This window comes from Felis catus, chromosome A3 (genome assembly GCF_018350175.1).
Source record: "Felis catus isolate Fca126 chromosome A3, F.catus_Fca126_mat1.0, whole genome shotgun sequence".
NCBI classification, from domain to species: Eukaryota; Metazoa; Chordata; class Mammalia; order Carnivora; family Felidae; genus Felis; species Felis catus.
In genome coordinates this window covers 30,688,049-30,714,089 of record NC_058370.1, presented here as the reverse complement: position 1 = coordinate 30,714,089, position 26,041 = coordinate 30,688,049, and the positions used below count along the sequence as shown (strand labels likewise).

The 26,041-nt window shown below is 55.1% G+C and overlaps 1 protein-coding gene across 6 annotated transcripts in view; it reads right to left on the bottom strand.

Moving 5' to 3' along the window:
* The window catches only part of SMOX (spermine oxidase), a 57,460-nt gene extending 31,650 nt beyond the window's left edge, over nt 1-25,810 (bottom strand). For 4 of the 6 annotated variants that reach the window (XM_023251425.2, XM_023251426.2, XM_023251422.2 and 1 more), the window contains exons 1-2: nt 25,626-25,810; nt 267-500 (exon numbers count right to left, since the gene is read on the bottom strand). In XM_023251425.2, coding sequence (XP_023107193.1) covers nt 267-474 — 208 coding nt within the window. In that variant the 5' untranslated portion in view covers nt 475-500; nt 25,626-25,810. Of the gene's footprint in view, nt 1-266; nt 501-19,522; nt 19,741-25,625 lie in introns of those variants that run through there. The other 2 variants (XM_023251423.2, XM_045053840.1) reach the window with 2 other exon arrangements.
* Between the last annotated feature and the right edge of the window lie 231 nt (nt 25,811-26,041).

The window sequence follows — 26,041 nt, the reverse complement described above, 5'->3', positions numbered from 1 at the left end:
TGTGAAGCAGAAACTGGTCCACCCACTGCCGAGACACTGGCCTGGGTGTCCTTTCCTTCCTAAACACTTGAACTCTAGGTCATGTTCCAAACACGAAGGCCAGAGCCCCATCTTGCCCACCTCAGAGGGTTGCTCAGAGGGCAAAGGAAGCTTCTGGCAAAGGCCCACTTATCCCAGGGAAAAACCAAAATAATGAGATTTGAGGCAGGGCCAGAGCACTGAAGGACAAAAGGTGACCTTGGCGCGGGTGGAGGGGGGACACTTACCGAGTTTCACGCTCTGCACGCGGCCTCCGATGCAGGTGGAAGCCTCGAGCACAGTGACATCCGTGAAGCCCTGCTCCAGAAGTGCTTTGGCCGCAGCCAGGCCAGCCAAGCCAGCGCCGATCACCACCACGCGAGGCTGTCCCCTTCTCCGTAGGCCACGACTGAGAGGGTCATTCGCACTGTCGCCACTGGATTCACAACTTTGCATACCGTCCGCACTGGCCTCCTAGGAACCTGCAGGGGGCAGGGGTGTCACAGCTTACCTGCTCTGCCTTCACTTCCCACCTGTCCCATGGGACACTCATGAGCTCTGCCCTCAAGGGGGCGGGGGAGGGGGGACCTTCTTGAGCCCTCCTGCTCTTTCCGGAGACCTGGACAAGAGGAGCCATCTCCAAAGGATGTGGCAAGGAGGAGGACAGACAGAGGGAAGGAGAGAGGTAGAAAATATGCACTGTGGGCCCCCACCGGCAAGCAGGACTGCTGGGAACCCACCCTAAGCCCCTGGGATCCGTCAATCCCACCCCCAACCTGCTAGGCACACTGCCTATTCCCCAAGGCTGAGACTAGAGCCAGCCAGGAAGGGGATGACCCAAAAAGACCAAATTCAAGAGAAACTATTGACACAGCTGACCCTGAACAAGCTCGCTCTGACACGGCTGCTGTGGTCCAGCTCACACCAATCCCAGATGCCCACACAGACGACAGGATGCTCACACGGACCCCAGGATACTCACACAGACCGCAGGATGCTCACACAGACCCCAAGATGCTCACACAGACCGCAGGACACTTGCACACACAGCACTGGACCCTCTACTTTCCCTCCCGTGCGTGGCTCTTCCCTGGCATTCTTTCTCCTTTGCCCCTTCTCTCCTCCTCTAGCTTTCTGTTAGTCTTTCACAGTGTGAATGAAGTGGCAATTTGGTGGGCAGGACATAGTCCCGCCCTCCCCCCAGAAAGTGCCACGAGGCCGGTATCGGACGAGCCTCTGCTATTCCGGGTAGTTCTCTGGTTGTTTTCCCCCAGCCACCCAGCCCCTCAGTCACCGCAAAGCAGCAAGGAGCCCAGGAAACGGTGGACTGTGAGGACCCATGGCACCAGAGGCCAGACATCAAATTGACAGTTACACTAAGCCAGCTTGTTCAGAGACGCCAGGCTAGGGAGCTGATGGCTAGGCAGCCAAGGGGGGTCCCTGAATCGCCCCAGTGCTGGGAGAGGCTACCGCCTATTCCCAGAGTGACCACGAGGGCTCCAAGGTGCCTGTGGGTCATCCCAAGGGGCCGCTCGGCTCTCATCCTGTCTCTGTTCCCTCCCTGACCCAAGCAACTTCGATTCCAGTTGTCTTTGCTGAGGGTTCAGTGGTAGAACCTACTAACAACAGGGGAGGAAGGGTGTCTGGAAGGTGGCTGCTGGGCAGTGCAGCAGACAGGGGACATAAAACAACTGTCTCTCCTACCTAACAAAGCTCAGTATAACCCTTCCAATGACACAGCAGCCCCACCCCCCAGAATACGCCCAAGAGAAGCAGGACATAGTCCACCAAACACACGTGCTAAGGAATGTTCATAGCAGCTTTATTTACAAGAGCCAAAACAACAGAAGCAACCACGGGAGAATGGATAAATCCACTGCACTACGTGCAGCATTTTCATGCATATTCTTCAACAATAAACAGAACCAAACTACTGGTACCCTCCAACAACACTGCATTGAAGGAAAGAGGCCGGAGATAAAAAGTACATATTGTATGACTCCACTTACATGAAGCTCATGAAGAGGTAAATGAATCTGTGGTGACAGAAGAGAGACCAGGGGGAGGAATAACTGAAAACAGGCAGGAGGGAACTTTCTGGGGTGGAAGGAATATATATCTTGATCTGAACGGTGGCCACACAGTATACATACAAAGATCCACCGACCTGGACAGGTAGGATTTGTGTCATTTTTTTATGTATGCGTGTGCACCTCAGTAACCATTCAGATATTCATTCCTGGCAAGGAAGGCAGTCAGGCAGGCAGGAAGGAAGGAAGGAAGGAAGAGAGGAAGGAAGGAAGGAAGGAAGGAGAGAAAGAAAGAGAGAGAAGAAGAAAAAAAGGAAGAAAGGAAGGGAGGGAGGGAGGAAAGAGAGAGAGAGAAAGAGTGGGAGGGAGGAAGGGAGGGTAGAAGGAAGGAGAGAGTAAGAGACAAGACAGAAAAAGAGACAGAGAAATTAAAAGAAAGGAAAAGAGAAAGAGGGAGGAACAGAGAGAAGGAGGAAAGAAAGGAAGGGAAAAAGGGAGGGAGAGAGGGAAGAAGGAGAGAGAAAGAGATGAGAGAGAAAGAAACAGAGAGAAAGAAAGAGGAAGGAAAGAGACAGAGAGAGAGAAAGAGAAAAAAAGAAAGGGAGGGAAGAAAGAGAGAAAGAAGGAAGGAGGAAAGAGAAAGAGACAAGAGAGAGAAAGAGAAAGAGAAAGAAAGAGGGAGGGAGGAAGGAAAGAGAGAATGAGAGATAAAGAAAGAGAGGGAGAGAAGAAGAGAAAAAGGGAGGGAGGGAGGCAGGGAGGAAGAGGAAGGAAGGAAGAAGGAAGGAAGGAGCGAGCGAGCTACATACTGACTTCTTACATCTGGTCTGATCATTAAAGCTTCCCCCACCTTGAATGGCGCCCCCCAACATCTCTGTATCATAGGCTTAGCAAAAGGGTCTTTTTCTAAATACGCTGGGGCTGCTCCTCATGCCTCCCGCCACCCACTCCGCCGGCAGACGCCATACCTGGGCACCTGGGCTTGGACGGGCCTGTCCCCCCACTCCCGCCCCCAAATTCCAGGCAAACCCCCAGACCCAGGCCGACCGCCTGGGTGCCCGGGCAGTTCCCTAGACGGCCGGAAGGTGGCGCCCGCGGCCCAGAGCCCTCCGAGGCCGAGTCTCCGCTGGAGGCCGGGGTTCCCCGCCCCCTTCCAGGAGAACGCGGTGCGGCTCCGCCTTTCCTCCTCCCTGCAGCTCCGTTCCCTCTCCTATCCTTCCCCGCTCCCTCCAGCGAGGTTCCTTTGGGCGTCTGGGAGCACGGGGTCGGGTGGCCTGGGTCCTTTCCTCCCTGCGCCCTGCCACCCTCCCCGCCCCCAGGTTCTCCTTCCGGTGGACTAAATTTAGAGGGGAGGGTGTGGCTGCCTGCACCCGGCGGCCAGGGCGGCCAGCGGGAGGAAGGGTCGCCGAGACGACGCGGGGTGGCGTCACGTTGGTAAACACACTGGGTGCTCGGAGCTGCCGCTGCCGCTGACGCCACCTGCCAGGCACCCCGCGAGGCGACGTGGCGCTGCCGCCCGCCCCGCCCGCGTGCCTCACCCCCAGGACTGGGGGGCCGCTGCCGGCGTGCTGATGTCCTGGCTCCATCAGCAATCCCCCCCCCCCCCCCGGCCGGGGCCACCCTCCAAAACCGCCTTGCTTATACAGTAAAGGGGGGGGGGGGGGGACCGCCGCAGTTCTCAAACCTGACTGGTGCAACCCCTTCTTGAAAATTTCCTGCGGGCTCCAGGTGTGACTGGGATAAAACTGGGAGGGACCCACTCGCCTCTGAAGTCTCCTCACAAAACCCCTAGTTCCCGTGGGGCACCCCGTCTGGAAACCGGGGTCTAGTGAAGCTGGAAGCTATGGGGAAAGGATACTTGGGGCGCAGCGCCTCCCCAGCCGGCTACCTGAACTTCTGGCTACCCTCAGAAGTGGCCAGCTGGTCCTCACTACATTGTTGTGACAGTCGAATAAGGCCTTATGCGGATGTGGCAAGACGGACAATATTTTCAAGAGCCTCAAGTGTGAAAATCATTTGTAAAGTTCTATAACTAAATTCTGAGCAGAGAGCCTTGGGACGGGGGTTCAGAAATGCCCCGTGGGGAACGCAGGTGGGCAGTTGCCTTTAAGACGAACACAGAAAGGACCCTGAGTTCCCAATGTATCAGAGACCTTGCACTCAAACAGCACAGGGGTGAAAGTAGGTAATGAGCAAGGGCCATGTGGGTCACCTGCACCCATGACCTCCTCCCCCCGCCCCAAAGGAATCCCACAGGCCAGTTCCTTCCACGGGTCAGAGAAGCCTTACACAGGGCCCACAGAAGGCAGAGAGCTGAGAAAGCTGCCCCATGGCCCCCCATATGGACACACGGAGCCAACACACCCTGGAGTCCAAACTGAAAGGGACAGAAAAATCATGTGTAGGAACGCCTACTCCGTGCCAGGCCCTCAGCGAAACGCTGAACTGGGCCTTCCAGTGCTGTTATCTCCAGCCAGGGTGGAGAGGAGAGGGTGAGAAGCAACTTGTTTTCTGTTGATTTGTGGCATCTTTTCCTTTCAGCTTTTTTTTTTTTTTTTTAATTTTATGAGAAACCGGCTTATTGAGGAAGAAGAATCAGTTCATGCTCCTCGGTGCCTGCCTGTCCTTCTCTCGCCTTTGGGAAATAAATAAATAAATAACATCCGCTCCTTGATCTGTATGCACAGGAGAAACAGAACACCCTGTACTTTTTGAGCAGATAAAGGAGAGAAGAAAAAAGTGCTGGCTCAGCCAGGCAGGGAGGAGGAGGGGTGGGGGGGGGGATAGGGAGGGGGAGGGGGAGGAGGGAGGCACAGGGCAACGGACACTTGTCTTCTTGCTCCTGCTTCCATGGAAAAATGAGGGTGGGAGCCTGGGGCTCCCATGTGCCCAAAGAGGCCAAGCCTGGTAGCTTCAAGAAATCAGGCCAGCCATGGCATGAGTATCCCACCCCCACCCTAGATGCCCCACTGCCTCCCCCCGAACCTCTGCTCTGGCCCGCCAGCCAACACCTCACCCTGCTGCCCACTGCCCTGACTGAACCTGCCCAAGAAGCCAGTCTGGAAAGAAGGCAGCAGCAGAAGAGAGGAAAAGAGGGCAGAAAGGCCCCATCCCTTTGGCAGGGTCACCCAAGAAAGAAGGATGAAGACGAGAAAGCGAGGCAACAGAAATGGGCGTTGGCGTTGCCACTTTCCCACCCCACCTTCTCTCAGCATCCCCACCAATTGCATCATCACCCTCAAATTTACCCTCCAAGAAGCGCCTCCAATTGCCAAATACCAGAGACGTACTTTAGTCCTGGCCTCCGACAGCTGACTCCCTCTTGGAAATGCCCAGTACTGAGCAGGGGGCACCAGGCATCTTCTTGTGCTTCCCCATCCTGATTAAAACCACAGGACTGCCAAGCGGTCCCAAGGCTCAAAGCTGAATGCATCCTCAGAGGAAGACCTGCCCTTATCCATCAGATCAAGCCATGTCAACCCCCCAGAATCACTATCGCCTCTCCCCTCAATTTCCCCCCACACGTCCCTGCCTCCTCCATCTGAACTGTACCCCTAGAGAATTGCTGGGCCTGCCCCAAGTCACGCCCAGGCCTCTCATAGACCAGGAACGTAACCCAGCAATTCACTGAGCTAACCGTGTACCAGGCATAGGGAAGGCCTCGGCATATCGGCCCTTTGCCCTCTGGACTCAGCTGACCTTTCTGGCTTCAATTCTCAGAGGCCCCCAAACATACACACACACACACACACACACACACACACACACCCCAACTTCACTAAAGTCTTGGGATCCCCGGCACTGCCCACATGAAGGCCTCATAGGAAATATCCCTCCCTCACACATGTCACAGAAGCCAGCTCTGGATTCTCTTGACACGCACACCCTTGTACAGAGTATTAGTTATGCAGCTGTGTGACTGCACAGCTGTATGTTGTTGGACCCACCAGCAAGGTCTGCTCCCACTGACCTTTCTTGAAGCACCCTGGAAAGGGGAGTTCCTTCCACTGGCTGGGCTCTGCAGTGATCCCCCACGTCCCCACCCCCGTCCTTCTTCCGTTCCCCAAGCATGGACATCTCACCCCAAGAAATCCTATTGTCTGTTATTCCATAATGAGGCTGCAACCCCACAGTCACGGAGCAGGGCGTGGTCCCAGGCTACATTGGGTGACTCCCCCCCCCCCACCCCAAGCCCTGGGAGTGAACTGCCAGGAAGGGTCAGTAGCCCAGTTCACTGCAGGGCGCCCCTTCCGCCTCAGGCTGGAGTGCACTTCAGCTCACTTCAATCGGCAGGTCACTTCCCTCCCCAACAGCAGCCACTATAACAAAAAACTGGCTGCCACAAAGGGCCAACTTCCCAGGTGCCCCACCCCCTCCCCAAGTCAGCCTTCACAAGAAACAAAAAAACTCTACCCATCCTTGGCTCCCCTCTAAACACAGCCTACTCTTGGGGCGCCTGGGTGGCTCAGTCGATTAAGTGTCCGACTTCAGCTCAGGTCATGATCTCACGGTTTCTCGGTTTGAGCCCCGCATCAGGCTCTGTGCTGACAGCTCAGAGCCTGGAGCCTGCTTCGGATTCTGTGTCTTCCAATCTCTGTCCCTCCCCCGCTAGCGCTCTGTCTCTCTCTGTGTCTCAAAAATGGAAGAAAAAAAAAATGTTACAAAAAAAAAAATTAAACACAGGCTACTACTCTCAAATGTGTCTGCCTGTCTTTTTCTCAAGGTCACCTCATTCTGAGCGACCCATTTCCTAGAGGACAAGAAGACGGCCAAGGCAGCTAGCCCACCCAGCTCACCTCACCTCACCCTTTAGGATCCAGACTCCTCCAGCTGAAGCACTCCACTTCCCACCTCCAAGCCCCATGCTTCCTCACAGGAGCCCTACCCAGGGCTCTGGGGGCCATATGCACCCTCCCCTAACCAACTCTGGGGACTTAACAATCTTTTCCCCTGAACAGATACTACTAGTGCCCAAGGGCAGCAGCCCTACCTCAGTTTCCCTGGAGGGACCCCTCTCTGCTTCAGGCTTCTAACAGATGGGAGGGAGGGGCAGGGAAGCTGGGGGGCTGGCCCAGGGGAATCTCTTTGGACTGCCTGGCAGGTCTGGGGAGGGATTTGGATTCTCCTGGGCCCCCCAGACAATGCAATTATTCTTCAAATGTAAAAAATGCCCAGAAATCCCAGACCAGCTGCTTTGCACAGCCACGGAGACAAAGGGGCTCTGTGTCTGCATGTGAGGCCCCTCCCACTCCTCAACCCCAGGGAGGGGCTGGGCCCCGAACTCCTCCCCACCAGACCCTCCCCAGCCCTCCTCGCCCTGGCCAGCCAGCCAGGAAGTGAAAGAGGCTGGGCTGCTGGGCCAAGCCTGGCCAGCCACAGGGGCATGAGGGTGGGCAGTGAGAGGGCATAAGCATGGGGACAGGGCAAGGGCAGCCTGGGAGCCCAGACCCCGGCTCAGTCTTTTCCTTACCAGGTGACCTGGACTAGTGGGTTCCCTTCTCTGGGTCCCACCCGGCCAACACCTCTGAACTTAGCCCAAAGACACAGCATCTGTACCCCACCTCCTGGACACACTGGTTTAAGCCCCATCTGATGCTTAACGGCCTCCTTTAGTCTTCCAGCTTTCCCATCTGTAAAATGGGCATAGGGACCTCTACCTGGTAGGACAGCTGGGAGGAGTAAATGAGACAGCACCTAGCAGGGCCACCTCTGAGACAGCAGGAGAGGGAAGAAGACCCCTGAAGAAACCAGTACAGGGACTTCGCCTGGGACCCAGGACTCCATCTCACTTATAGAAGAACCCCAGTCAGCATCTGAGCTCAGACCCAGGCCTCAGCCTATGGCTGCAACCCTAGTATCAGACCAGACCTTAACCCTGACATCAATCAGAGTGCATGGACAGCCTGTGTTTGACTGGCCCCAACTCTGAGTCAGCCTACATCCTACCCAGTTCTGGAGGGTCGGGTATCAGAGACAATGGTCATTAGGCAACCCCAAGCTCATAAAAGGGAAGGCGTGGGAGCCTCATGCCACAGAGCCCACCCACCAGCAATGTTCTCTGGCTGCCACAGGCCCACGTGGGCAAGGGGCTCTGGGGGCCCCATCTTCCGTCCTGGCACTCAGACTTCTCTCCCAGCACAATGTCTTTGTTACCCACATCTCCTCCTCACAACTAGATGCACAAAGTCAAGTCCCTAAAAGCGCAACTTTAAAAGTCTTTGTAAGCCTTTTCAGAAGAGAAGGGGGAAGCCTATACTGCATCCTGCATGGAGAGAGGCAGCCCTTGACTTGGTGTATGGGGGGACAGAGCCAATGGTACGGCCCACACAGGCACTGGTGGGCAGGAGGGAGAGGCATTCCTGGAAAGGTGAGCTCTGTGTCCCCACCCCTACTTCCCTTGATGCTCCCTGGACCCAGGAGGATGGTTCCAGGACCCCAGTTTATAGCTGCCTACAGAGACAGGCCTTGGAGGTAACCCAGCCCAGGCTAGAAGCCTCGCTGGGGGTGGAAGAGGGGAAGCAAGCATGGAAGGAAGCCAGGGAAAGGGTAGAGTGTTTCTGATGGGCCTAACGCTCAGCCGGCAGCCTCCACCTCCACGACTGTGTAGCCAGAGGGAAACAGGTAGAGATGGGCCAGGGCGGAGCCCCAGACCACATTCCTGCCCCCACAGTCACACTGAAACAGCTTTGTCCCACACTCCACCCTAGAGATCTCACCCTGAGCACAAGTAAGTGAGTGGCTCACACTCTGATCGTAGATCAGGTCAGGGGCCAGTCATGACCACTTCTAAACACTCGGCCATGAACCTCTCCAAATCTGGGCCAGCCCGACCGGCTCAGCTTCCACCTCCGACCCCCGCTCCTCATCCCCCATGCCCTGGGTTCCCATTTTTGTGAGTGACCGCAGGCAAACATCCTCTCTGGCCAGGGGAGCAGCCAGCTCTGTGCCAGCAGGGCCCATCTTCTTCCCCTCAGACCCCAGAACTTTCAGGTGCAAGCAAACCCCGTGCCTCCTCGGCCCAAGGAGAGGTCAGGGGTCTGAGATGTGGACTGTGGACTCCTAGATGCTCCTGGAGAAGATGAAATTACCCAGACAGCCGCCTCTGCCCCCAACCAGTGAGGCCTTGGGAGAGTCCATTAGGACTTGAGCCTCACTTTTCCCATCTGTAAAATGGGAATAATAAAATGGGACTAATCACCCTTGCCCGGAGTGAGGCTAGCCCGGACCCCAGACCCTACTGGCCAGCTTCCAGGGTCCCCCAGCAAAGTCTTAAAGGCACAGGTCTCATCCTGGCTCGCTTCAGCAGCCCTCAGGATAAGACCCCAAGGCCTGGATTTCCTCCCTCCGAGCAGGACCTGACACCCAAACTCTTGAGTCCCCCTCCAGGAAGTCATCAAGCACACATGTGTAAGAGACCACAGAACTGATCGCTGTCCTAGGGACCACACTGGTGCGGGGCTGCCCTTGGTGAGCAGAGCAGACTGTGGGCAGAGTGGGCCTGAAGGGAGATGGTGCTCACAGAGACACTCCTCTGGGAGGAAGTTCTCCTACAAGGGCTGAACTTGAGAGAAAATTAGTCTCAAGAACAAGGCACCAGCCCTGTTCTGAGGCACCCAAATCACTATGGCCCTTGGGGAACCCCAGGAAAAAACACTTACCCCCCTCCCTTCCTCCCTCCCTCCCTCCCTCCCCCCTTCCCTTCCCCTACTTCCTCTCTCTCCCCTACTTTCCTTCCTCCCCTACTTTCTCTCTCTCTCTCTCTCTCTCTCTCTCTCTCTCTCTCTCTCTCTCTCACACACACACACACACACACACACACACAATCACAATCACAAAAACACACTTTCCTATGGTTCACTTGATGACCTAGCTTAGTAAATAGTCCCCTCTTTTGAGAACATGTTCTAGCATCATGGTTTGCATATAGGTTCTCCCTGGGATCGGATCACTTGTTTTTTAGTACCAATGGTTTGAATCTTTGTGACTTATTAGATGAGTGACCTAACCCAATGAGGATAGAGAGTGCCTGCTTCAGGACACCTGGGTAGCTCAGTCAGTGGAGCATCCGACTTCACCTTAGGTCACGATCTCGCGGTTCGTGAGTTCCAGCCCTGCATCGGGCTTGCTGCTGTCAGCCTGTTAGCACAGAGACCACTTTGGATCTTCTGTCCCCCTCTCTCTGCCCCTCCCCTGCTTGTGTTGTATCAACAATAAATAAACATTTAAAAAAAAAAAAAAAAAAAAGAGTGCCTGCCTCACTTTTGAGTTGAGTGCAACAATGCAAAATACTTAGCCCAGAACCAGGCATGTAGCAGCAATGGTTTTTATATTTGTTTTCCTACAGGCCCAAGTGCATACTAATCAGGGTCACCAAGGGAGGCCTGGGTCAGGAGACCAAATGTGGCAGGGATGTTGAGCCAGTAGAGAAGTCTCAGACCTTCCTGAAGGATGACTCCAGAGCAAGACCTCTAGGCCTCAAAGAGAACCACCCCAGCCCACAGTGATAACTGCCATGGTCTGATGACAGGGGAGGAACGAAGATTAGGAGAGAAGGCCATCCCACTTCCTGGGGGTGCTTGGACCTCCCAGGCAAGACCTATGAGGCTGTAAGTACAACGAAATGACCACCCATGTGGTCACCAGCCTCCACGATGGCCCTCGATGACCTTTGTCTCCTAGTACTTGTGCCCTAATGTAGTCGCCTCCCAAGCTGACCTGTGTAACCAATAGGATATCATAGAAGAGACAGAGCATGATTTCTGAAACTGGGTCAGAAAACATGCTGTTGCGTCCACGTGATCTCTTGGACTGCTTAATCAAAGGGAAGCCGGTCACCACCTTGTGATGACACTCCAGAAATCCTATCAAGAGGCCCAGGAGGCAAGAGTCCTACCACCAGCCAAACCATCTTGCCAAGCTGTGAGTGAACCACCAGGAAGCAGATCCTCCAGCCCAAGCAAGCCTTCGGATGAGTGTGGCCCCAACCGACATCTTGATTGCACCTCCTGAGAGACCTCGAGCCAGAAACACCCACCTAAACTGCTCCCAAATTCCTGACCCACAGAAACTCTGAGGATGATGAATGTTTATTACTGTTTTAAGCTACTACATTTGGGAGTTGTTTGTTACAGCAATAGGTAACTAACTACAGTCAGCAATTCTGTCTCCCCAGAGACCCCCAAGGGAGAGACCCCCAGGCAAACTCCCCATTCTACTCTGGAGCCCAGCTCCCTTGTTTCTGAAATTCAGGGCTGTGGCGGAGTAAAAAGACAAGGTGGCCCAGGCCCCACAATTTACAAGCCCACGAGACAGGCACTCCTACCTAACCAGGGATTCACACTCACCTGGAGATTTTTACAAATGACCCAGATGCTGGGTCATCTAAATCAGACTCTTGGGGCGGGGGCGTACAGGACAGGGTCTAGCTCTCGGTGATCCTGGGGAAGACTCGATTTCCATCTGTGGAACAGTAGTTGCCCTCATATCTGTTCTGCTTTCTCAAGTCCTAAGCTCTCCAATCAGAAGTCTTCAGAGAGATTTAGATGTTTTCTCTCCCCCAAGATACAGCCCTGCCTGGCACTGCATTAGTCCCTGGGGAGAACACAGCAATGGATTAAAGAGAGAACGCACATGATGTGATAACAGCCGTGATGCTGAAGATGTGCTAACAGCTGGGATGGTGAATGCGGGAGAACATGGGCCAGGCACCTAACGGGGGCAGGGAAAGGAGTCAGAGAGGATTTCCAGGGGAGACCTGAGAAAGGACCTCCAGCAGCACAATGGCAAAGGCTCGGAGAGACAGCTTACAAGATCAACTCTCAACACCGCTTTTCCCTCCCTCCAGGGCTCCTCCTCCAAGCTGCTGGCCCCACGTGGCCGCATTCACCTGACCTTCCTCTGCAGCTGCAGCCGCCACCACCTAAGCCACTCTGCAGGCATGACGGGCGCCCCTGAGCTTCCCCAGGTGAGTCGGCCACACACGAAAGCTTGCCCCCGTGGGGGCACCAAGGAGAAGGGGCAGGGTGGCCCCGACACCCCAGAGGGCACAAGACTCCACAGGCGGCATCCCAACCCTCCAGAGAATGAGGCAGGATGGTCACGCTCGCGCTCAGCAAACAATACAGGCATTGCAGACCCAGCACAGTGCAGGGTGCAGAGCAGTGAGATGTCCAGGTGAGATGCCCAGGACATGGAGCAGGGGTGAGGATGGGGAGGAAGCCTTAGCTGCATCTTAAAGCAGGGGGGCATGTTCCAGGCCCAGGGTGTAGCCAGTGGGGAAGACACTGGAGATGCATGAACAAGGTAGGAGAGAAAATGAGGCCCAGGGAGGGGAGGGGTGAAAACAGGGGCGGGAGGAAGCAAGGGACAGACTTTTCATTCACTCATTCATTCATCCGTTCAAAAATGTTTTGTCTTCACACCCATTAGGATGGCTACTATAAAAATAAATAAATAAATAAAATGGTGAGGATGTGGAGAGATTGGAACCCTTGTGTGCTGTAGGTAGAAATGTAAAACGGTGTAGCTGCCATGGAAAACTGTGTGCTGGTTCCTTTAAAAATTAAATATAAAGTTACCATGTGATCCATCAATTCCACTGCTGGGTATATATGTGAAAGAATTGAAAGCAGGGTCTTGAAGACATATTTGGACACTCATGTCCACTGAAGTATTATTGACAATAGCCAAAAGGGGGAAGCCACCCAACGTCCAGGGACAGATGGGTAAACAAAATGGAGTATATGCATACAATGGAGTATTATTCAGCCCTAAAAAAAAGCAGGGGGGGGGGACATTCTAACACCTGCTACAGCATAGATGAACCTTGAGGACATTATGTTAAGTGAAATAAGCCAGTCACAAAAGGACAATTACCTTGGGGCACCTGGCTAACTCAGTCAGTTAAGCTTCCAACTCCCACCCAAGTCACCATCTCACAGTTTATGGGTTTGAGCCCCTCTTCAGGCTCCAGGCCGATAGTGCGGAGCTTTCTTGGGATTCTCTCTCTCACTCTCTCCCTCTCTCTCTGCGCCTCCTCCACTCACACTGTCTCTCTCTCAAAAATAAATAAACCTAAAAAAAAAAAAAGGACAATTACTACATGATTCCATTTATACAAGGGACTAAGGGTGGTCAAATCCATTGACACAAGTAGGACGCCAGGGGCCAGGAAAGGGGGGAGATGGGGAGTTAGGGTTTAATGGGACTAGTTTCAGTTTTGAAACATTAAAAAAAAAACCTGGAGACAGACAGTGGTGGGGATAGTAGCACAACACTGTGAATGCACTTAATGTCACTAAACTGTGCCCTTACAAACTGGTTAAGATGGTAAATTTTAGGCGATGTCTATTTTACCCCCAAAGAAACCGTAGGAAACAACTACGGCGACAAAAGCGTTTGGTGAGTGCCAAACGTTACAGCCGGCACTCAGGGTACAGCAATGACCAGAGGCCTCCGCCACCCGACCCCCCAGAGGATCTAACAGGTCAGGGTGACAAGTTCCACCAAACAAAAGAAGAGCAGGGTGAGGGGAGACGCAGCTGCTCTGCGTGGGGAGGTCAGGGAAGTCTGGCCGATAAGGTGACATTGGAGCAGAGGAAGTGACAGGCAGGAGGGGGGATCAGAGGATGAGAGTGCTCCAGTGACCTCCTGGGGATTGCTGGATGACAGGATGTGGGGGTGAGGGCGAGGGCAGGAGCAGGATGACTTGGGTGACCAGTCATGACACGGCCAATCCTAACAAGTTCCGTGTCAACTAGTTGTCGCCTCTCCCCTTCACGACAAGCCTGTGGGGAGGAAGGGTGAGAAACTGAGGCTGAAGAACTTGGTGCGGGATTCTCAGGCAGGGGGAGGGCCCAGGGGCTATCACAGCCCGGAGCAGCAGCCCCCTGACCGGGGCTCGTGTCCCCTTGCAGAGATCCACCCATTCCTCGGAGGGACCCTTGAACTTGAAGCCTGGGAGGCGTGAGCGGGCGGCTGACGAGGTGGCTTCCCTGCGGGGCTTCTCCTCTCTCCCTGCCAGGAGCCGCAGCCTCGGGTCTGGGGTGAAGGAGGACAGCCCAGTCAGCACTTTCCACGGACTCTTTCAAAACCACTGACAAGAACCGAGGCTGTGAGACAAACTCAGCCCGGGCACAGTGCCCCCTGGCCGGCCCCTCGTGACTGCACAAAGCCCGTCTGTGCTGCGGCTCCAAGCCCAGGGAGGAGGGAGGTCTCCTGCGAGCCCATCCTCTCTCCTGAGCCACCACGGGGTCCCCACTCTGCCTAGCCCAGGACACCCCGCCCAGGAAGAGGCAGCCCCGGTGGCAGGGCTGAGCTGCCCAAGGCTTGCCGAGCCCAGGCAGGGTTTGTGGGGCCGTGAAATGCTTAGCACTGATTCCGTACCCCTCCGCTGTAAACTCTTTTCCGGCAAGGCCCCCTCTCTTATGGCCTCCCCGTTCACCACAGCTTATCACAGGCGAAGGTGGCACACATACCATCACAAAAGGAAAAAAGGAAAACATCCTCGAGAAACCCAGCCACCAGACACACTCCGTAGCAAACTTCTCTTTACTGAGCCCTTGGTGTGCCAGGCCCCGTGCTGGGGACTTTCCATTCACTGAATCATTTAATCCTACACCCTGCTGCCCATTTTACAGATGAGGAAACAGGCTCTCAAAGGTTCCCAGATGGGACGAAGGCCACCCAGAGAGAGTGAGGGGCAGAGCAGGGCTTGACGACACTGAGCTCATCTCTTTCTGCCCACTGCCTGCTGGGTTCTCAGGCTCCCACTCAGCCTCCCAGGACAGCGGGCCCGAGGGCTGCCCTCAGCTTGGCACTCCTGTCTCACCCTCCCCACAGGCTGACACTGAACACATTGTGCCAGGCACTCGGGGCTGGCAGGAGGCATCCCCAAGCCTGGCGGCTCAGCCCAGCTGCCCTGCCAAAACCTAGGCTGCCACTGGGAGGCCACCTGCCTCCAGGCCAAGGTGTTGGTGGGGTATGCTGCGGCCACCCTAGCCTCTCTACCCAGTGAGGCTTGGCCTAAGGCTTGCCAGGCACTACGCTAAGCCGGCCACAGCCCTTTGCCCTTGGTTTTGTCTTCCATAAACACCTGGCCCTGTCCAGGAATGGTGTTCTAATTGCTTTTGCCTACACGATAGAAAAGTCTAAGAGCAACTAACTGGTACTTCCCTCTAGACAGTCACCTCCTTTCTCACTGGCCCAAGACATTCCCCTCCCGGTAACTTCAGAGTGGTTTCACTGTGCTCTTCTAACGAGTCCTAACACAGGATCGCCCAATAAAGGGCTCTCCATAAAGTTCAAGCCTGAAGCAGGACCCCCACCCTCACTCCCGCCCCCGCCCCCGCCCCAGCAAGAGCTAGAACCGGGTCTGAAAAGCCAGTGGTGTTCATTTCAAAATGCACACGTGGGCCCTGAGCCCATGATTTAATCCATAAAACACCTACAGAGTTAAGACGCTGGGCTTGGACAATAAACATATTCTTCAAGTCCTTTTGTTGAGTTCAAAGACAGACTTAATAACTCACCAGCTTTTGAAATCGAGAAATGTCTGTTCTTATAATTCTGTCATCATTATCACTATTTTTTGCTGAGCACATGTGAAATACAGAACACAGTGCTGAGCACTTCACGTAGAATATATCAGTTAATCCTCACACCAATGTGTCCATCCCACAGAGGAGGAAACTGAGGTTCCGAGAGGTTCCATAACCTGCCATCCAACATAATGCGCTCCAAAAATCACTTAGTAAGATATTAATGCTCAGGCTTTACGTTTTAAAACCAAGAGATGAGTCGATTTCATTGTCTTTTCCTGAGATAAATTTTCAGATTAACTCAAAAGTTTTGCATTAATTGTGTATGATTTTTTTGATTTTCTAAAATAAAGAAGATCAAAAGTAATCCGTGTATTTAACATTTAAAAGCCTCATTTAAAGGGGCGCCTGGGTGGCTCAGTTGGTTGAGCAGACTTCGGCTCAGGCCGGGATCATGCAGTTTGTGAGTTCAAGCCCCACATCCGACTCTGTGCTGACAGCTCAGAGCCTGGAGCCCGCTTCCCTCTGTCTCTGTCTCTGTCTCTGTCTCTGTCTCTCTCTCTCTCTCTCTCTCTCTCTTTCAAAAATAAAAATAAAATATTTAAAAGCTTTGTTTAAAAATCTTTCCCAAGGATGTTTGCCCATTGGTGATCCTAAGTGTCTCCGGTCCGAGTCATCTTTTTTTTTTTTTTAAGTTTATTTACTTTGGGTGGGGGACAGGGGAGGGGTAGAGAGAGGGAGAGAGAGAATCCCAAGCAGGCTCCACACTATCAGCACAGAGCCAGACTGAGAGATCTCACAAACCATGGGATCATGACCTGAGTTGAAATCAAGAGACAGCCACTTAACCAGCTGAGCCACCCAGGTGCCCCACAAGTCACCCTAAAATCTAGCTGACCTGAAGTCTCATCATTTTTGGACCCACCAGCCTCTCCTCCCTGGGGTCTAGAGTTTGGAGGGCTGGGCTGGCTTGGAGGAGAACTGGCAGTGGGTAGAGAGGCATGGTTGAAGGTCTGGGGACAGGCCCTGTGGGGCTGTGAGGTAAAGAAAGAACATCACACCAGATGTCCTAGAACCTTGGCTCTGAGACCCAGTCATGCCATTCAGCACTGCCAGTATCTCCATGCTCCAAATGGGGCAACAGCTCATGCCTGGTGCAGCCATGTGGAGAGGACAGGAATTATGGGTCTGCCGGGGCCTGGCACAAAGTTGGCGGAGGGTGGCTACGTTCTTTCTTCTGTTTCCTAATAACTTATAAATCATTTCCAAGTGCTTCTTCTCCTGGTCTTAAATCACACCTTCCTTAACATTCTCCCCCAGGAAGCAACTAGAAGATAAAGGAATGTGGACCGAGGAGGGTGGGGGAGATGGGGGGGCGGGGGTCTTCCCCTCCCCCGCAGCCAGGCCACCCTGCTCTGGCTGAACCTGAATGCTTTTCTTCAGCTTCTGTCCCTCTCAGCCTCTGATGTAGAGGGAGCAGGAAAAGCCCTGGTGCCTGCCTGTTTGAGGAAGAAAGAGACGGGGCACCGAAGGACAAGGGCCTGGAGCTGGGCTCAGCAAGAAGGCGCAGGAAGCATCGTCTGCCGGGGCCTCCCTGAGCGCTTCATCACTGCGTCAGCCTGTCCGCCCCAGCGCGCCATTACAGCAACTTCTCCTGGGTCACCTTGTGAGCGGCCCCACCCCATCTCCTCCACCTGAGCTACTGAACAAAGAATCCTCACACCAGGGAGGAAATGAGGTTTGGCAAGGGGCAGGGCAGGGTAGCCTCAGTGACGGTCCCCACCGGCCACCAGGGAGGGGAGAGGGAGCGGAAGGGCACAGGGGACCCTCCCCTTCCCCCTTCTGCATATGCAACACCCCTTCCGGGAAGGTGACATGGTGAGATTCTTAACCTTTTGGAAAAGTGACTCAGAGCTCTGAGAATCTGAGGATAAGGGTCAAAGGGTCAAAGGTCTATAAGGGTCACATAAGCAACCCAGCCCTCCCTGTGCTTTGGGCCAAGAAGGGGCACAGCTATTCTGTGAGGAAACCCAATGTGTGCGTTTGAAGAGGGTCCCCCACCACCACCCCACCATCACTGCACACCCATGCCATATTTCACACTGAATCATTGTTTTTTTTTTTTAATTTGTTTTATATTTGAGAGAGAGAGACAGAGAGCGAGTCGGGGAGGGGCAGAGAGACAGAATCCGAAGCAGGCTCCAGGCTCCGAGCTGTCAGCACAGAGCCCAACGCGGGGCTCGAACTCACAAACAGCGAGATCATGACCTGAGCCGAAGTCGGACACTCAACGGGCTGAGCCACCCAGACGCCCCTGAATCACTGCTCTGATCCAACCACTGCCCTGCTCAAAGACTCTGATGGCCCCGGAGGCAGGTCCCTGACACCTTCCCCCTCCCCCCTGTCTCCCACAGGCACCCTCTGGGTCTTCTGACTCCCACACCCAGAGGAGGGCCTGTGAAATCTCATTAGGTCAAAATCTCCCCACCCTGCCAGCCACTCCTCCAGGAAGCAGGTCCTTGCTACCCTCTACAGATTACTCCTCCAGTCTAATCAGGACCCCACCCTAAGCCCCACCAGGCTCTCTAGTGGCCTTTGTGCCTGTTCATGTCCCCAGCAACTGTGCCCTTCCCTGGGTCCCTCCTGGAGACACTGCCTACAGCCATGTCAATCACACAAAGAGCAGCCAACCAGTATTTGAGTGTCACAATGGCCCTACAAGGGAGGTAAGGTCATCCCCATGGTCCAAATGAAGACACTGAGGCACAGAGCAGTTTGACTTCTTGCCCAGAGATCACAAACCCCCTCTCCAAGGTGAAAGGCTGGGAGACCTTAGGCAAGGAGATGGCAGGGGAAGGGGAGGGGAATGGTCCTCCCAGAATTACACAGACCCCAGCCTGGTGACCGCTGTGTCCTAGGCACCACACACGTCCGCCCAGGTCCCTTCCTCAACCACCCAGTGAAGTGAAGCAGAGCTGTTGCTGCAAGAACCCAGGGCTGACTCTGGGCCCATGTTGCCTTCAGACCAATCCTCCCTCTGCAGTGCCCTTGTCTTCCGCTGACTGTCCAAATAGTATCCATCCCCCAAGCCCACTTCCCCCAGGGAGCTACCCATCCATCCTTCTGGGCCCACCCATCTTTCCACATCTTTCCACATCAGCCCTTGCCCACCAGGTGTTTTCCTGGTGAGTGGAACATATTATTAGGACACCTTCTCCCCCCAAAATTTTCATGGTCAAATCAGTTTAGAAAACACTAAAAGGTTTCTTTTTCTGCAGGACTTGTCAGAACCTTTAATTCTCCTAAATGCATTCTGAATCTGCATCTGAATCATCCATAGGCTGATGGAATGAATTTGACAGTTTCTACCCTTATCTGTCCCCAAACCCTTGAGGTTTCTCAGAATAGTCTTTGTGAAATGCTGCCCCTTCCCACCTTTCAGAACAGCCTGGCACAGTAGAGGGCACACGGGCAGGGATCATGGCGGGGGGAGGGGGAAGTGTATCCTTTTAGGACATCGACGGGACATTTGGGGAACTCAGACTGACAGCCCCTCAGTCTCTCCTTTCCACCCTCCCCCGGATGAGGTGACTGTCTACTCCTGCCAGCATCTGGAGGGACCTCACCTGACTGGGGCCCTCAGATACCACCCCCCGCCCCAACCCCACCAGGCTATGTAGGGCCCAGAGAGCAAGGGGCCTCGGAAAATCCCTAAAGCAGGCTGGACAGTTCTTCTGGGCAAATTACTTAATCTACTCCATCATCACTATTGAGTTTTAATATTAAACCAAAATTAAAATGCATTAAGCTGCCATTCTGAGAAGATGCGGTTCCCCACTCAGCAAACCCTGTCACCCTCCCCCCTGCTCCCCAGGGAGGGGACCAAGTCCTTCAGTTAACAGAAAACTAGGGCCTCAGAGGGTAGCAGACACTTGCCTGTAGTGGCCCAGTCAGGGGCAGTGCAGAGAGAAGCATCCAGGCCTCCTCACTTCCAGGTACGCGGGGAGGTGGCCCAAGTGGGATAAGACCCCAACAGTGGCTCACGTAACCATCGGTGGCCACTACAAAGACTCACACAGGCCAGGGAAAGGGACGCTGTACACACGGGGGGTGACGGCTTAGTAGCTGGGGTGACTTTGGGCACTTTTAGGAGAAGATGGCATGTCTGGGGCTGGAGTCAGCCGTCTCCCCAGTCTCCTCGGCCCCACCCTGGCTGCAGGAAGAGTGCTCACCCCAGATTGGCTACCCACAGGGCCGGGCTCAGCTGTGGGCAAAGATAAGATGCCCTGTATCCCGGCTGTGTGTCACCCTGACTTGGGGCAGTCGCCTAAGACACTTTTCATGGTCTTGAGAGTTCCTCACAGTCAGGCGCTCTGAAAATCAAAGGTCTCAGACCTTTGTCACCGGTCTGAGACCCAGACTCCCAGAGCCTTCACCCAGCCCCACCTCCCAGCAGAGTGGCCCCTGCATCCCACACCCTCTACATACTCCCCTCACTTCCCACAACACAGTCCACAGGAGCCAGCATGGTCCCCTTTACCTCTTCTAGATCCCACCTGACCTGCACCTGTCCCTGTACCTACCTGCTTCGGCCCCCGAGTCCCCAGTCTCAACCCTCACTACACAGAGATGGCCCATGGACCAGGTCTGCACCACCCAGGAGCGTGTGGGAGATGCAGAGTCCTAGGCCCTGGCCCAGACCTACTGAATTAGAGCCTACATTTTAACGAGATGCCCATGTGATCCATGTCTATGTTAGAGTTTGAGAAGCACTTTTATAGACCACTGGTCTAATCAAGTCATTGCACCCGAGGCCTATAACCTTCAATGGCTCCCCAGGGCCTAGTGAATCAGGTCTAGACTCAGCAGCTTGGCAGTTAAGACCTTCCCTGACCTGGCTTCAACCCAGTACTCCAAGCTTGGGCTCCCCCTGCCCCTTGGGAATGTCATCCCCTCGTCTGTTGGCTACCGCTGCCCAGGACTTGGGGACCCTCTACAAGCACTGCCTCCTCCAGGAAGCTGGTCTGAACAGTACCTCATTATATCACATCTGGAGTGGCTCACTCATTTCCTGCAGAGGAGAGCTCTTGTCCTGTGTAGCCAGTGGCTCCGTGCACCAGGCTGGGGCACAGGGTGCTGACCACAGGTAAGAGGGTCCAGCACCCAGCTGGAATGTCCACACTCAGCTCCAGCCTGACAGCGTCAGGCTGAGCCCCAGCTTTCATCTCCACTCAGTGGATGAGTCTCCCTGCCAAAGAAGGGGCACTCCCGAGACCCATGGGCCTGCTGAACTTCTAGCAGCCATGTGGTTACCCTGCGCCGCAGTTTCCCAAAATGAAAAGAATGCCACCAACTCTGCCTCCTTCTCTCCCTGGGGGACTGGAAGGATCTGCTGAGATAGATGAGCAGATTCCTTAAACTGTGGGGCTCAGAATTTGGAGCCAAGAAACTCCATCCCTGTATGGTCAGCAACCCTTGTTTGGCCGGCCAGCCAGACCCTGGGGAAGCCAAGTGACCTGCCCAGAGGCGTTCTCATGACCAAACAGGAAAGCCTCGAAGGACAGGGCTGCCACACCCACCGCCCGCCTCCCTCCTTCCTGGCCCAGTTCCTCGGGGCTGGCACCTCATGGGAAGTCCTCACTCCTTTATGCTGGGTGTGCAAGAAGCCACTCAAGCATGCAACCTCAGGAGTTGCCAACTTCTGCAACCTCTAGGGAGCAAAGAAAAAGTCTCTCCAATCCCATTTTACAGACAGACAAAAAGAGGTAAGGACAAGACCAACAGTGATGTGGATTAAGCCGAATTCGAGTCCCATTTCTCCGTTCCCCCAGCTCTGCTCCCACATTCAACCCAGCCCTACTCAAACCTCCACGCACACTCCCCAAGGCCAAGTCCAAAGCTCCACCTCACAACATTGTAAAGTAATCCAAAACAGGCGGTTTATCTGCAGAGCCCCTCCTGACCTCGTGAGCTCTCCAGAGGCAGATGAAGAGGGGAAAGGGCCATGCTAAACCCAGAGGGGTGACCTTCTAATGGCATCCCGAGCAGAGAGCTGCTTTTGCACCAGAAGTACTTGACCTCCCCAGCACCCCAAAACCACAACACGCATGACGCCCAACTACTTGGCCTGGGCCCGGAGCCCTTTCTAGAAGAAAAAAAATGGGGCATGAAGCAGAGGACCTCAGCTGCCCACTCTGAGTGAGGACCCCTTCTACCTTCAGGGTATGGCTTCTTTCCTACCTCCCCAGCCTCCAAGGCCAGGCGCCTCTGGGAGTCAGGCAAAAGCACTTGTTAGTTAAGAAGCCTTCAGCTGGTGTGGATGTGAGTGGCAGGGGAGAAGTGTCACAGTGGAGTGGTTTACAGCACAGATTCTGGAGCCAAATCCAGATTTCTGGAGGTTCAAATCCTCACTCTGTCACTACTGAGTTATAGGACTGTGCCTCAGTCTTCCCATCTGTAAAATGGGCATGAGACCTACATTCTAGAGCTGTTAAGAAGAGTAAAGGAGTTAATATTTGCAAGGTCTTTAGGCCATTGTGTGGCACCCAGTGAGTATACCAGGTCCCTGGCCCAGCCTCTTGGCCTCTGCTTGATTTTTCCCACCCAGGATATTCTCCTTGCTCCCACCTATTCCAGCTCAAGACCTTTCGCAGGCATGTCAGCCTGACCTTAGATCTGAACCCTTAGCCCCTATTCCATTGTTCCCCTCACAGTGTCGCTTGGCCCTCTATTCAGGGCTCTCCCAGATCTGAGGTCCCCTAGCTCTTAGCTCTCCATTCTGAGATCACCAGCCACACAATTTAATTCTCAGCTGCCTCCTTTGTGCAAAGAAGAGAGCTGTGGGTGGAGAGACAAGGGTCTATAGAAAGATGCTCAGCTCCAGCTTCTTCTTCCAACTCCTGTCCTCCAGGGCTGGGCACCCAGCAGGCACCCAAGGGATAGGCCTGAAATAAATCTCTGTCCGCCCAGATCACCCCCATCTCCTGACTTAGAGAAAACACACACACACACACACACACACACACACACACACACACAGCCCTCTGTGGACCCAGCCTGGATTTCAACCAAAGAGAGCAAAGGAAATCATTTATGCCCAACCCACCACAACCCACACCAACTCTACACCCCCCAGACCTGCCCAATCTTCCCTAAGCAGAGAGGCCTGCTTTTAAGCCTCCTGTACCCTCCCCATGTCCCTTCTTCACATCCCACTGGCCCTCTCCAATTTTTACAGCAGTTTATACAACTGCTTTTGTGGAAAGAAAATAAAAATCCTTGGGGTCACTGCTCCTGCACTGACCGCAATACGCATGTCTTTCTCCCTAACCCGGCCCTGACCTTCCCACCTGGCTCAAGATTTCCTGAGAGTCAGCCAGGGACTGTGTTGGATGCAGCAATGGGCCATTCAGTCAAGGTCCAGCACTTGAGAAGCCGGACAAAGTAAACAGATAACTGCAACAAATAGTATGGACTGTGATAAATATAATTAAGAAAGGAAAGAAACCAGGTGCTATGACAAATTACAGGGGAGTGGGGAGGGGGCCTCTACCAAGACTGGGAAGGCACATTTAAGTTGAGACCTGACAATGAGAAGGAGCAGAGCCAGCCCAATAGAAAACCCTGGACGAACATTCCAGGCAGAGGAAACGACACAAGCAAAGGCCCAGAGAAGGAAAAAGTTTAGCGTGTTCAAGGAGCAGAAGTGATTCAGATGCGGCGATCAGGAAGAACGCAAAGGGGACAATGGTCAGGATAAGGGTGGAGGAGGTTAGCAGTGGCCAGATCATGGAGGGTCTGATCTTTGAAATTTTATTCCAATGGCAGTAGGGAGCTATTAAGGGTTTTAAAGGAATGTGATTATGTAATCACTATTTTTCTAAATCATTCTTGCTGTTCTGTTAAAATAGATCTGAGGTGGGCAAGTGGGAATTTGGGGGAAAGCAGGTAGCAGCTACTACAGCACCTGGGCAAGACCCAAAAGGTGGCTTGGCCTGGGGCAACGGCCTGGGGCCATAGCAGTGAAGTCAGAGCATGAAGAACAAGCCTGAGATAGATTTTGCAGCAAGGGTCAAAAGGACTTGCTGTTGCACTGGACGTGGGGAGGGGGGCAAAGGGAGGAGCTGGTACCATCTGGTCCTGCCTTTAAAGGTAGGTGGGTTATCGGCTACTTAGAGAAGGCCCAGGAAGGTCACATCTGGGGAGTGCGGCCAGGGTTCTGTGTCATCCATATGAAGTTTGCATACCTATGAGACATCCAGGATACCCTAAACCATCAGATGGGTGGCTAGCTAGAGAAGCTGCAGCTGGTGACAAAATCCGCTACTTAAAATCATGAGAAGAGAAGTGATGTACATTTAAGATCAGTGTGTTTGTAAAGTGATGCTTGATTTGAAAAATCAGAAGAAAGAATGAGGGCTTGGAGGATAGGTAAACAGTGGGGAGTCAGGAGAGCGGAGGGGCTGAGGACAGAGCCCTGGGATCCCCCAACCTTTAGAGCTGAATGAAGGAGTTGTCCCCAAAGACAACGAAGGAAGGGCTAGCCAGGGAGAGAGGAAGCAAACCAGAAGTCAAGAGAGGATACTAACTCTAGAAAGAGAGATCAACAAGACCAAGGTGTGTGTGTGGTGGGGGGGGGGGGGGGGGGGGGTCGTCAAGGAAGACCTGCCTGCAGGGGCGTGGGAATCACTGGAGACCTTGACTGGGGCAGTTTGCGGTGAAGTGGTAGGACCAAGCCGGGTCAGGTGAGCTGAAGGACCCGAGGGATGTGCTCCAGAGGAGCAAGTGCAGACAGCTCTTTGCAGAAGTTCTGCTGTGAAAAGAAGTAAAGAAGTAGATCTGTAGCTGAGGGGGAATGAAGGATGAAGGAAAAACTAAAACAAACAAACAAAAAAAGGAGCGATAAGTGAGGGGTGGAGGGTATTAAGGCATGTTCTTATCCTGTTGGGAATCGGGGGATAGGAAGCCACTTCTACCCCTGGAAAGAGGGGAAGTAATCGGAGTGTGGGACAGGGAGCAGACCACCTTGGAGCCAAGTGGAGGCATGGGCCTGTGGCGGGAACTGGAATGCTTTCTCCCTGCCCCCCCCCCCCCAACAAGAGGGAAGGGGGGGGCAAACGTGAGGCCTTCACTGCACACACTTTCCGATGCACGCCTACTCAACCCTGCATTCGTGCCCACTCCAACGACCCCTGGGGCTTGTTCCAAACACCAAGTTGCCCCCCACGGACTGGCACGGATGTGTCACCACCAGCAGGTTCTGCAAACAACCTGTGGGCACATCTTACCATTCGTGCCAGCCACTGCACTTATCGCGTCGAGGCTCTGGCCCCTTCCTAGCACTAGCTCAGAGGGGGTCCACCGGCCCTTCACCTGCCCAACCCCCAAGGCAGTGGCCTCCCTCAGTCCCTCCCCCAAAGTGAGCACTCAACACACCCTACCCCTTTCCCAGCCTGGCTCCCTATTTGGCCCTCTGGAGAGAGCGGCTCCCCGCCCCCGAGACCACCCGGACAGCCGGAGGGAGGGCGGCCCAGCCTCTCCCCGAGTCCCGGTCGTCGCCCCGGCGCCTTCTCTTCTGTCCCCAGCGCCCACCCCCCGGACCGCCCGAGTCGCCGCGGGGCGCCCGCGCCAGGCTTTGTCTGCGCCCACCGAGCGCGCCCGCCGGGCGCCCGGGGCTCTCCCCTGCTGCACGGAGCTCGGGGAGGGTCCGGCCTGCCCTCCACCCCCGCGCGCTGGCCTGGCCAGCGCAGCCCCAGCCCCGGGATCACCGCCCCGGGCCGGACCACCGCTTCCCCCGGCGCGAGCGAGGGGGCGCGGCGCCCACCGCTGTCCGCGAGCCTCCGGCACCGCCGCGCACCCCAGCCCTCCCGCGCGAGCGCCGCTCTGGCCGCCGGAGCCCCGGACCGCCGGAGCCTTCGGGGCCGTTCGGAGCCCCTCACCTTCCCGCGGCGGCCGCAGCCCCTGCGGGCGTGAGCGAGGGCCGGGGGCTCGGGACGGGGGGGAGGGGGGGCAGGGGGACTGGGGGGCGGACGCGCGGTACCTTTCCCTGCTGAGCCGGGGAAGTGAGTCTGTGGCGAGCGGCGCTCCAGCCTCGGCCTCCTCCTCCTCCTCCCCTCTTCTTCCAGCCGTCTGGCTTCCTCCTCCAGCCGCCGCCGGGACCGTAGGGGCCCGAGCCAGCCGCCGCGGCCTGCGTGGGGCCCCGCTCCGCCTCGCGTCCCCGGCCCACCCCGCCAGGTCCGCCTGGGCCCGGCCCCCTGCTCCGCCTCGGGGCGGGGACGCGCGAAGCTCCTCCCCAAGCCCGGCCCCCAGGGAGCCGGGAGGCGGGGGCCGCGGGGGCCGCGGGAGCCGCGGGCCCCCGGGAGGAGGGGTGGGGGCCCGCCCCCGAAGCCCCCGGCCCAACGCTTCGTCTCTAGCTGGGCGCCAAACGTACTCACTCATCCCCAAAAGGAGAGTAAC